This window comes from Aotus nancymaae, unplaced genomic scaffold (assembly GCF_030222135.1).
Source record: "Aotus nancymaae isolate 86718 unplaced genomic scaffold, 86718_ANA_hifiasm-v0.15.2.pri h1tg000049l, whole genome shotgun sequence".
NCBI lineage: Eukaryota > Metazoa > Chordata > Mammalia > Primates > Aotidae > Aotus > Aotus nancymaae.
The window spans coordinates 15,954,637-15,966,922 of record NW_026988463.1 but is presented as its reverse complement, the minus strand read 5'-3'; the positions used below and the strand labels follow the sequence as shown (position 1 = coordinate 15,966,922).

Sequence of the window (12,286 nt, the reverse complement as noted above, 5' to 3'; positions counted from 1 at the left end):
GTTTGGTCTTTCATTCAACAAATATTGACAGAGTGCCTCTTCCTGGCCATATATTGTCCTAGGTACTGGTACACAACGGGGTATGACAGAGCAGTGGTCTCTGTCTTCACGGAGTTTACCATCCACAGAGAGAGGAGGGCATTTGACAGCCACAAACAAAAAAAATGAATTGTGGCACACGCAAGAAGGGGACAGAAGTGAGTGCTGAGGGCAAGAGTGTAGAAGGCAGGTCTAAGTGGCCCTAGAGGCCATCTTCCCCCAGGGAAGCAATACTGAACTGATGGGTAAGAATGCCCCGGCTAGGAGGGGCAGGAGGACATGTCCACAGAGAACAGCATCTGCCTCACAGGCTGGGTCAGTGTTTCCTCAACAGGCCTCCTTCCTGCCTTGAGAACAAGCCATGGTTATGTTGAGGGTAGCAACATGCTCAGCCTTGGGCAGCGCATCCAACTGTCTCAGCCCCTCTTGCAGCGAGAAGTAACCATGTGACATGGTTCTGGCCAATAATACAGACAAGTAGCTTACTGGAGGAGGGGGCACGAGGAAATGTTCGCCTGCCCCCTCCTTGTCTTTCGCCTTCAAACATAAGTTTTCTAATCATAGCCATTTTGAAAATGTAAGGCAAAAAATACAAGGGAAAGGCCTAAAGAATCATGAAGACACCACCTCTACCATCTACCAGCTGCTGAACTCATGCTGGCAGCCACACACTGCCACACTTCTTTACTGAGCCAAATAAACGCCCACTTGCTGATGGCACTGCTGTATGGATTTTGTTAAGTGTAGCCAAAGGCAGCTGAACTGACACCCAGAAGGACAGAGTGGCTGGACGAGAGAGAGTAGCAGACACGGCTGGGTTACACAGGAGCTAAGGTCAGGTCAAGGAGTTTGTATTTTATCTTGGGAACCAAGGGGAGGAGCCACTGAATTATTCATTAGGAAAATGCAAAATAAAACCAATATAGACACTACTTCACATCTACCAGGATGGCTACAATAAAACAAGATAATAACAAATGTTGGTGAAGGAGGTGAAGAAACAGAATCCCTCATGCATTGCTGGTGGGAATATCAAATGACACAGCCTCTGTGGAAAACAATTTGACAGTTTCTTTAAAAATTAAACATAATTTAGCACGCAATCCAACAATTCCATTCCTGGGTATCTAAACAAGAAAAATGAAAACATATAGACACAAAGACTTGTACAAGAATGTCCACAACATTATTCATAATAGGGCCAAACTAGAAATATCCACCGATTGGTAAATGGATATGCAAAATATGATATAACCATATACCGGAATACTATTCAGCAATGTAACACAACAAATTACTGATATGTGCTATGACACAGATAAACTTCAAAGATATGTTAAATAAAAGCCAGACAAAATACCAACCCTGTATGATAAACATCCAAAAAAAGCAAATCCATTGGAACAGAAAACAGATCAGTGGTTGCCTGTGGCTGGAAACAGGGATGAACTGTCAGCAGGTACAGAGGATCTTACACTGTGGGTAATGAACAGCTCTAAAACTGGATTCTGGCCATGGTTGTGCAACTAGGTAAATGGACTACAAATCATTTTATTATATATCTTAAATAGGTGAGTTTTATGATATGCAAATTCTGCCTCCAAAAAAAGCTGTTATAAAAGAGAGAGGGGTGGGTGCAGTTGCTCACACCTGTAATTCCAGCACTTTGGGAGGCTGGGACAGGCAGATCACTTGAGGTCAGGAGTCGAGACCAGCCTAGACAACGTGATGAAACCCATCTCTACTAAAAATACAAAAATCAGTCAGGCATGGTGGCGGCTGCTTGTAATCCGAGCTAGTAAGGAAGCTGAGGCAGGAGAATCGCTTGAACCCAGGAGGCAGAGGCTGCAGTGAGCCAAGGTCGAGCCACTATACTCCAGCCTGGGTGACATAGCGAGACTCCATATCAAAAAGAAAGGAAAAAAAAGAGAGAGAGAGAGAGAGACGGAAGCCACTGATTCAATTTTTAAGACAGCACTTTAAAGAGAGGTCATTGCCCAATGGTATATTTTCTTTTCTTTTTTTTTTTTTGAGACGGAGTTTCGCTCTTGTTACCCAGGCTGGAGTGCAATGGCGCGATCTCGGCTCACCGCAACCTCTGCCTCCTGGGTTCAGGCAATTCTCCTGCCTCAGCCTCCCGAGTAGCTGGGACTACAGGCACGCGCCACTATGCCCAGCTAATTTTTTGTATTTTTAGTAGAGACAGGGTTTCACCATGTTGACCAGGATGGTCTCGATCTCTTGACCTTGTGATCCACCTACCTCGGCCTCCCAAAGTGCTGGGATTACAGGCTTGAGCCACCACACCTGGCCGCCCAATGGTATATTTTCAGTGGCAAAAGGGCCCAGTAGTCTCTACCCAATTCAAACCCAAGAGAGACAGAAAAAAAAGAGCAGACTGAATACACTGAACTTGAAAGCTTGATGCAAACAGAACCAAGGTAGGAAAAAATGCCTTCAAAACCATCCTCTGGTGCCTTTCCATTCTTCTAATTTGTAGCACATCAATCCTTCCAAACTTACCAGGTTTGGACAGGCAGAATCGGTTAACTCCTTTGGAGAGGTTATAAATCCCCACGTTCTCACGTCCATTTCCATCCTGATAAAATTCCTAAGGGAGCAAAGCCAATACGATGACTTACTAGGAGAGATGGAGACACCAAGATGATTAATAATATTTCTCTTTCCAAACCAGTCATCTGTTTTGCTCATTAATCATCTGAGCAGTTGGGTGCCACAGGAAAATTTAAAACCTCCCAAAACTTCCAACAAAAGCGTGCTCTTTTTCATCCAATCAACTAATATTTATTGAGCACCTGCTATGTGACAGACACAAGGCTGGGCCTTGGGAGCCACCACCATGGCTCCTGCTCTCACAGCGCTTATGTTCTAATACAGGAAGACAAAATCAATGAGTCAGCAAATAAATTAGTGATCTCAGCTGGTAAGTAAGGAAGCTGTGAAAATAAACAGGGAAGCAAGAGAAGAACAATCCCCACCTAGGGGTCTTTAGCTCGCTGGTTCCAGGGCACATCTTTCCTAAACTAGGGCTGCAGCCTGAATGAGGAGGAAAAACTAATGACATGTGTTTCTGAAGAAGACACAACATTCCAGGCAGAGGAGAGAGTGTGTGCAAAGGCCCTGAGCAGGGAGTAAGCTTGGTATGGGACTGGAGAGGACCACTGCAGCTGGGGCCCAGCCACTGAGGGAAGAGTGGTAGGAGACAAAGAAGGGGTTAAGGAAGTGTCAACAACAGCAACAACAAAAAAGGGTCTTAGTATAAGGGAGCTGGAAATCCACTCCATTGCTGAAAGGGAAAGGTTTCCTAAATATCCATCACTTACTATCAACCAGATATTAACCTATCTCCTGTCACAAATCAGCTTGTCGAGTGTTTGTAATTAAGCAGTTAAGGCAGTAAGCTGTTGAAACACCAGTTTCAATTCTTCTAGTGTTCAACATCAGTAGTCACTTAATTGTCATTTGCCTGTTTCTCTACATAGAAACTAAGACCTGACAATGACGTCTGCCACTGCTCAACATCAAAACATTATAGAAAATTCATAAAGGGAATGACATAGGTGCTCCTGAAACCTATTTCACTCTGCCTTTCAGGCCACAGAGTCCACAGTCAAGAGACTAAGATCCTGTTTACAGCTCTGTCCTCCGTGCTGGAATAACTATACCAGAGAAGGCAGGGCACAGTGGCTCACGCCTATAATCCCAGCACTCTGAGAGGCTGAGGTGGGTGGATCACCCAAGGTAAGGAGTTCGAGACCAGCCTGGCCAACATCGTGGAACCCTGTCTCTACTAAAACTACAAAAAAACAACAACAAAAAATTAGCTCGGTGTGGTGGTGCACACCTGTGATAGCAGCTACTTGGGAGGCTGAGGTGGGAGAATCACTTGAACCCAGGAGGCAGAGGTTGTGGTGTGAACTCCAGCCTGGGCAACAGAGCAAGACTCCATCTCAAAGAAAAACACCGAATACACATACCAGAGAAACTCACTTGGCAGCTTCTTGATAAATAAGAGCAGTGTACACCGAAGACACTTTAATACCTAGGAGGTTCACTTAAGCCCTAACATAACGCTGAGAAATAGGTACGATGATCTCAATTTTTGGTGAAAACTGAGGCTGAGAAGCAGTAAATGAATTTACCCAAAGCTATTATTACTAAGAATATAAAGTCAGTGTGCTCTGCACTATAGCAAAGAACACCCCAAATCACCAGTCAGATTTAATGCGGGGCCAGGACAAGAAAATCTCCTAAATACAGGGGTCCTTCCACGGAGAGATTATAAATGCTTCCTGATTATGCCTTCCATAACAGGTGAGCAAGTCAAGGGGCAGAAAAGGAAACCTGAGTTAATTACGTTTACAATATTTCTGGCATGTTAGTCTTTCTTGATATCCACAAGGTGAGCGTTTTTTCCAAATAAGAGACTCTCTGTAAGCCACACATACCAGAGTGATGGCGTGAGACAAGGAACATCTCAGCATGTAGCCCGTCTGCCTGAACTCAACACCAGACACGTCATCCTCCAGCACTTCTACCTCCAGGCTCTTGTTCTTCCAGCACCAATCCTCATGTATGATGCTTACTGCAAAAGCAAACACCAAAAACAGACACATGGGCGTGGAGCACACCACCCCTCTGCACACCATCACAAACAACGATCATGAATTAACTAATTTTAAAAACCGGGTGTGTATGTAGACATAAAAACAGAAATATACACATACATATATTTATAAGTAGCAGTGCTTAGAATAAATGACTGCTAAAGAAAACCAGGAGTTGAGCGTGGTGGCCCACGCCTATAATCCCAGCACTTTGGGAGCCCGAGGCAGGCAGACAGCTTGAGGCCAGGAGTTCAAGACCAGCTTGACCAACATGGCAAAACCCCATCTCTACTAAAAATACAAAAATTAGCCAGGTATGGTGGCGCACACCTGTAATCCCAGCTACTCGGGAAGCTGAGGCAAGAGAATCTCCTGCACCCAGAAAGCAGAGAGGCTGCAGTAAGCCAGGATCGCACAACCACACTCCAGCCTGGGTGACAGAGAGAGGCTCCATTTCAAAAAAAAAGAAAGAAAGAAAGGAAAACTAGAACCAATGTCCATTACGTCATCAAGAAAGAAATCCAATGGGGCCTGTAAGATCAGGCTGCAAGTAAGGCATTCGGGGATCCACAGACTCTTCTGTAACCCTTTCCAGCTTTGTAGGCCACAGGCTTTGTTGGTCTCAACCACTTGACTCAGCTGCTGTTACACATGAGCGGCCATAGAGAATCCATAAACAAATGGGCTAGGCTGTGTTCTAAGAAAACTATGCTTATAAAAACAGGCAGGCAGTTTTTGTAGTCTCCCAAGCCCTGCTGTAACAGAAAATATTAATATAATTCCAGAAACAGCAGTCCATTTTATAAGCTGCCCATTGCCAGTAGCTCCAAGCTGATTTCTGAAAAAGCAGAAATACAGGTGAGAAGTGGCTTCTTGAGAAGGGCAGGGAAAAGGGAACTAATATTTGTGGGCACCTGTTACTTAGCCGGCTCCCTGCCTAAGGGGCTTTATAAATTTTACTTCATTTAGTCTTATGTTCTGCAGAAAGATTCTATTACATCTATTTTACAGACGGGAAAACTGAGTTTCGGGGAGCTCCAGTACCTTGCCATGGTCAGTACTCAGCACCAGTACTGGTGCTAAGTTAGTAGAACACATCAGTGGAACTATTTCACACTCCTTTTTCTGGCCTTCAGAAACAAAATGCTGTACATTGGGGCACTCTCCCTAAACAGAAGCAGACAGTGGGTTGTGCTGACAAGGTGGCAGTCAGTTCAGAGCCTAGACTCCTCCACGCTTGTCCAATGCTAAATAATGCACAGTCAACGCCATGAGGCAAAGAAGACTTAAACCAGGAAAGGTACATGGTCATAATACAATTTGAGACCTAGGTCTTAGAAAGCTTACAAAGACAAGAAGTGTGTGAGGGCCACAGGATGTCGCATTCCAGTTCTTACTTTTGTATCTTCCCGGGAGCACGCTGTCAAAGGTGAAAGTCATGGAGTTGACCTTGCCGGAGAGCTGGAGGCTCCGCTTCTCACCCTGGCGGCTCAGTGACTGCAGAGTCACCAGTAGGTCACCGCAGGTATCTGCAGGAGAAAGAAGGAGGGCCCCATGTGACCCAGGCCAGGTTCGAATCCTAAGCCTATGTAATAGCTTCTTGCTACTGCTGAGCTCCTAAGAGGCAGTGGTGGGAGGCGTTCTTTCAAGCTAACATGTGTCGACTTGACTCCAAGAAGCCTCCCGCCATGTTGGTGATCAGTAGCAGACAAGGAAGGCACTGGCGGTGAAAGCGGCCCCTCATTCATTGAACACTCCTATGTGAGCCAGAGAAGACAAGAAAAGGAAAGCAACGTTCATAGAGCACCTACGTGGGAGGCAAGATGAAATGGGGCAGGAACATTCGTGGAGCACCAATAAGAGCCAGAGAAAAGGGCAGGAAGTGACGAAACAGTCACTGAGTGACCATTTTAACCAGGCACAGAACTCAGCCCTCTAGCACAATGATAATATTAATAAAGATAGCAAAGATTTACATGGCTCTTTCTGTGGGCCAGGCACTATTGGAAAGGCTAAACACGCTCTAACTCATTAGATCCTCACGACCCTGTGAGGTTGGTACTATTACTAGCTCCATATCACAGAAGAAGAACTCAGAAGCACACAGAGGTTAAGTAACTTGCCCCAGGTCACGCATACGGGGGTCAAAAGCCCAAGGAGTCTGGTTTGAGTTTGTGCCCTAGCCACTGTGCTGCACTCCCTCTTGACATGAGCATACTGAAGCCTCATTAAAAACCTTAAGAGGGGTAGCATTCCCATTTTAAAGATGAAAAACTGAGGCTGGACAAGTAAAATGCAGTCTCACAGCTAGTAAGACACTGAGCCAGGAATGAAAACTGGGCCTAATTCCATCCTCTCTGCACACTCAGAGAGGGGAAAAAAGAAACCTTTGTGCTCCACTGGGAGCCAAAGCAGAAATACTCCAAGAGAATGTTCTAGTGATTCCCGTGGCAATTATTCAGATAGAACTACATGTAATAAGGACACTCAAAAGCCACTCTCCAGGAACAGATTCTACTTTTATTTTCAATGTCCCTAATGAGGAAAAGTTTCCCAAGATCCCACCCTTACCTGCTGACTTCTTTGAAACTAGGTGTTCTTGCTTTCCAGTGATATCTTACCCAAACAAGAGACTTTCCCAGAAACTGATGCCAAAAACTGTACAAAGGCCACATCCATCACAGGCCTGTCGGTCACAGTAAGAGGAAACATCTGGGGTTTCAATGTCAGCCCTGCTCTGGTCTCTGCCTCAGGAACTATCACCTGCAGAAACATCGATGAAACATTAGAGGCTGCATGCGGCAGGGTGGGGGGTATTCCCCTTGATCTACGGGGCACTAGAATGTTCATTTGGGTCCAAGACTAAAGAGATTTTGAAGGCCAAAGGTTCATTTCCAGGCCGATTTTAAAATCACAACAAATCAATGAATAACATGTGTGAAGTAAACACGGTTCTACCCAGATGAAAAATTAGCCTCAACAGACCCACGTGTCTGCACAAAAGTCTATCTGGCCTAATTCCCCACAGAGGCACACAAAGGTGACATGCCTCACTTATATACTGGAAATCAAACCACATCCCAGTCACTTTTCCTGGCTTCAGACTATGTGGATGACACTGGTGGAATTAAGTCATTTTCTTCTTCCTTTTGTTCTGTATGCCTTTCATGGCTAACAAGAGGAACAGGCAAAGAGAGCAGCGGTCAACTCTTTCACACGAGTCAAGATGACACTGCCCTTCCTTGGAAAAGTCCATCATGCTTCCCAAAGGGCTTCTAAAGGCTTGTCAATGTGGACATCTTTGCAAGAAGCCAGCTACCATTTAATAAAGGCAGCTGTCAACTCACACACCATGTTATTCTGTGGAAGCAGGGAGAACATGATCTCCTTCCCTGTTTCCCACAGAGGGTGGGACCCCACTCTGCCCTAGAGGAGAGCAGTCTAGAAGGGAACCTTCCCGGCCCTCTCCCTTTGTGTTATTTGCTTTTCCACTGGGAGGAAGGGCAGCTGCTGATTTGATGGGTGAGAGCCCACAGAAAGTCTCTCCCCCAGGGCAGGGCCGCTGCACTCAAAGACAAAATGGGCTGACCTCTGCTCTGTCCTGTCTCTTGCTTGCTTGAGCCAGCTGTGGCTTGGGCTTTCACCATGGTGATGAGACCAAGGCCAGAGTATCTTCCCTTCTCGGCCTGCTTGAACAGATAAGTCGCATGGTCCCTGCCCAGCCATCTTCAAGTCAGGGCAAAGCAGGAAATGGGAAGCTCCATTTTGGCCTGGGGTCCTAGAAGCCATGTACTGTGGCCATTTTTGAATTCCCATTAATAGAGTTCATTTTTGGTCTCCCCTTGGACTCATCAATATTCCACAGCAGGCAGAAGCCTGAAGGTGGAGGAGCTGACTGGCAGCCTGATACAAACCTAATAAACACCATGACTGGAAAAGATAGAGGCAGATGGCACTATTTTTTGCTGGATGCCTATCTGGCTCTACTCTACTGGTGCAGGATTGTAAAAACTTAAAAACAAGAAGTTGGAAACTGGAATGCTCCATTCTAGCTAATAACCCTTCTAAAAAATCACTGCTTTTTCTCAAAACATTTTAAATCTAAAACAACAAATCGCACCTGAACTTTATAAGTCCCTGGTTTTGCTTTAAAACAAAATGATCCATGAGTATCCGTCTCCACGGTGACCAAAGACTTGTCCTTGTCTTGAGATGACAGGACAACTTTGTATTTACTCATCTGCTTGACGGTGTCGGGGAAGCGAATGATTGATATCTGACCACAGACACTGAACCTGCAAAGAGAAGACCATTCATTCCAGCATGAGGACTCAATTATAACAGGAAAGGCTCTTATCAACCAAAAAAGATGTAGCTCTCTCCCAGCCCTTGTTCCTGGGAATAGTTTAATCTTAAAGAAAAGACACAACGCAGTCCATATGATTCTGGTTTTAAAATGCAAACTTCAGGAGGAAGACTGGACCTCTTTCTACAGAACAGGGGCCCGTAGTGGGGCTGTCTGTGTGTTCTGGGTGACATCTGGCAATCCCCCCAACTGCAGAAGCAATTTTAAGAAAATCTGCAGATAATAAAAACGTTTCAGGTAATTGGATCGTTGACAGTGGAGCGACTTTGGACTGTGAATGTGGGCTAGTCCTTAAAAGCAAAAGCTCTAAGCTGCGTAAGAAACCGTGGCATTAACCAGGCCATCAAATAAGGCAGGATTATCATAGATGCCTTCCTGGTTTGTGATTATATATAAAGCATGGATGAAAGCAAACTGAGACATTGGAACAGAAAAGGTAATTAAGTTAAAAAATGCAAAGCTAAAATTGAACTCCTTGGGAGGTAGAACCCACAAACACAACTTATAACTGAAAAGCCCTATTAAGGTAATGATGCAGATTTCAGATTCTACTTGAGGAGTAAGGTGGTGCAAGGCATCCCTCGAAAAATACGTGAAAGGCACTTCTACAAAGACCATCATCTCTGGAGTGCTGGTCTTCATTTGTGAAGCAGTTGGTGTGTCACAGTGTAATAGTACATCCTAGCTGGAGGCCACAGTTGTTTTTTCAACCGTTCATCTTAAAGAACCTTCAACAATCATTTTACATAAAAGTTAGTTACTTTTGACATAAAGATAATAAAGAATGTTGGATTCTGACAATTAGAGGTACATTAAATGTTGGAACTACCACTCAGCCTCAAATAAAAAACAGTGGAAAACAATGAAACGGTGGAAGATTATGTACATGAAATCTAGGAATAAGGAAAAACATTCATTTCTTCAGAGTATGAAACGCAAGCCAAAAAAAAGGTTTTTACACTCTTTATGGTTAAAATAAAAAAAAAAAATCAAAAGAAGGATAATACTTCGTAACTTGTAAAAATTGTATGAAATGTAAATTTCGGTGTCTAAAAATGTAGTTTAGTTGCACTCTGCCCATTCATTTACAAATTGTCTATCTCAGCTGTTGTCTTAGAGACCATATGGCCCATGAAGCCTAAAATATTTATTCTCTGGCTAGCCACAGAAAAAGCGTCCCAATCCCTGACCTAAAATATGCATTTTGGTTCTCACATTCCCCTACTGTGAACTTTCAGAATAAAGGATGGGAAGCAAACACTGAGAGAACCATTCCTAAGGACCTTTCATAGTCTCTGGATTTGTGTACCTGTCAGGGGACACATCACCTCGTCTATTTCCTACCAAATCTCTTTGCCTCCTTAAGTTGTAAATATTTGAACCATAAGATCTGTTTTGGCTCATATTGCTATTAAAAAGAAGTGCCTATTTTATTTTCACTAAACCTCAAACCTATACTGGCTTAGTTTGGAAAAATAAGCCAAAAGGGTGGTAGTAAGATGGTTCCATTATACTGAAGCCCTTAACAATTGATTTGTATCAATAAATTCTTTCAGCAAGGTTTAATATATATATGTTCAGAAACTGGTTATCTTGGTGGATGTTGAGATAACTCTATTTTCACAGTCACTTGGACAGAAATCAAAGAGTTTGTTCTTAAAATAAATTGAATAATTTTTTTTTTTTTTTTTTTTTTTTTTTTTGGTAAAGGAAGACTAGGCACGGTGGCTTAGCCTGTAATCCTAGCACTTTGGGAGGCCGAGGTGGGTGGGTGACTTGAGGTCAGGAGTTCAAGACCAGCCTGGTCAACATGGCAAAACCCCTTCTTTACTAAAAAATATAAAAATTTGCCAGGTGTGGTAGCATGTGTCTGTAATCCTAGCTACTCAGGAGGCTAAGGCAGGAGAATCACTTAAGAGGCAGAGGCTGCAGTGAGCCAAGATGGTGCCACCGTACTCCAGCCTGGGTGACAGAGCGAGACTCTGCCTCAAAAAAAAATAAAAAGGAAGAGAAATAGTAAGAAATATCAGTGTGCTAAAAAGGCAAATGTACTATGTTGACCAAAAAAAAAGATAGGAGATTTTCCAAAAATGCTCAATGCTATTTTTCTTTCTTTGACCCAAATACTCTACTTTAAAGGAGAAAATAAATATATTTCCTCCATCTCTGTGAACAGCATCTCCTCCACCCACCCAGTGGCTCAAATAAGAAATCTGAAACCTCAACAGCACAGGCCTGTGGGTGTTTTCTCTATATGACCTACCAAATCCATCTATCCTGGCTCCCTCCCCTGCCAGCCCCTGGGCCCAGCCACCACCATATCTCCTCCGGACAACTGCCACTGCCTCCTATCTGGTCCTTCTGTTCATACCATGGCTTCCCTCCAATCCATTCTCCACACAGCAGCCAGGAAGAAAAACAAACTTTTTAAAGTGCCATGATCTCTATCAAACTCCCTTGCCAACTGAAAACTCTTAACAGGTTTCCACTGAATTAGGGAGCAAAGCCCAATCCCAAAGCAGGGCTACAAGGCCCCAGAGCTCCCTGACCTCACCCACCTCCTCCAGCTGCACAGAGCGCCTTTCAGGTCCTTTCTATCCTGTCCAGGCCTCTGAGCACACTGCTCCTCTGCTAAGGAAGGTCTTTATTTAGCTAACTTTTAGTCTTCACTAAGGACTCTGCAACTCAGAGAGCCTTGCAGAGCACCCAGTCTAAATCATGTCTTCTTGCAATTCCCTGGTCTCTTCCCTGCACAATACTTGCCATAATTTAGCATCACAAATGTATTTGTCTATTTTTTTAATCTTTGTTTTTTTGGGATGGAGTCTCGCTCTGTTGCTCAGGTTGGAGTGCAATGGCATGATCTTGGCTCACTGCAACCTCCACCTCCCTGGTTCAAGCAATTCCCCTGCCTCAGCCTCCCAAGTAGCTGAGATTACAGGTACATGCCACCACAACCAGTTAATTTTTTTGTATTTTAATAGAGATGGGATTTTACCATGTTGGCCAGACTGGTCTCGAACTCCTGACCTCAGGCAATCTGCCCACCTTGGCCTCCCAAAGTGCTGGGATTACAGGCTTGAGCCACTGCGCCTGGCCTTAAAATCTTATTAATCTTATTTTATTTTTTAATTTTTATCTGTTTATTATTTTTAGACCAGGTTATGAGACTAGGTAATTTTTGTATTTTTGGTAGAAGTGGTGTTTTGCCAAGTTGCCCAGGCTGGTCTCAAACTCCTGGTCTCAAACTCCA

At 44.1% G+C, this 12,286-nt stretch overlaps 1 protein-coding gene across 1 annotated transcript in view; it reads right to left on the bottom strand.

Moving 5' to 3' along the window:
* Positions 1 to 12,286, bottom strand: part of LOC105725547 (BOS complex subunit NOMO1) — a 65,189-nt gene that overhangs the window by 26,487 nt on the left and 26,416 nt on the right. The window contains exons 12-16 of the mRNA XM_064362525.1: positions 8,788 to 8,962; positions 7,289 to 7,430; positions 6,065 to 6,196; positions 4,509 to 4,645; positions 2,563 to 2,650 (exon numbers count right to left, since the gene is read on the bottom strand). Coding sequence (XP_064218595.1) covers positions 2,563 to 2,650; positions 4,509 to 4,645; positions 6,065 to 6,196; positions 7,289 to 7,430; positions 8,788 to 8,962 — 674 coding nt within the window. The remainder of the gene's footprint in view (positions 1 to 2,562; positions 2,651 to 4,508; positions 4,646 to 6,064; positions 6,197 to 7,288; positions 7,431 to 8,787; positions 8,963 to 12,286) is intronic.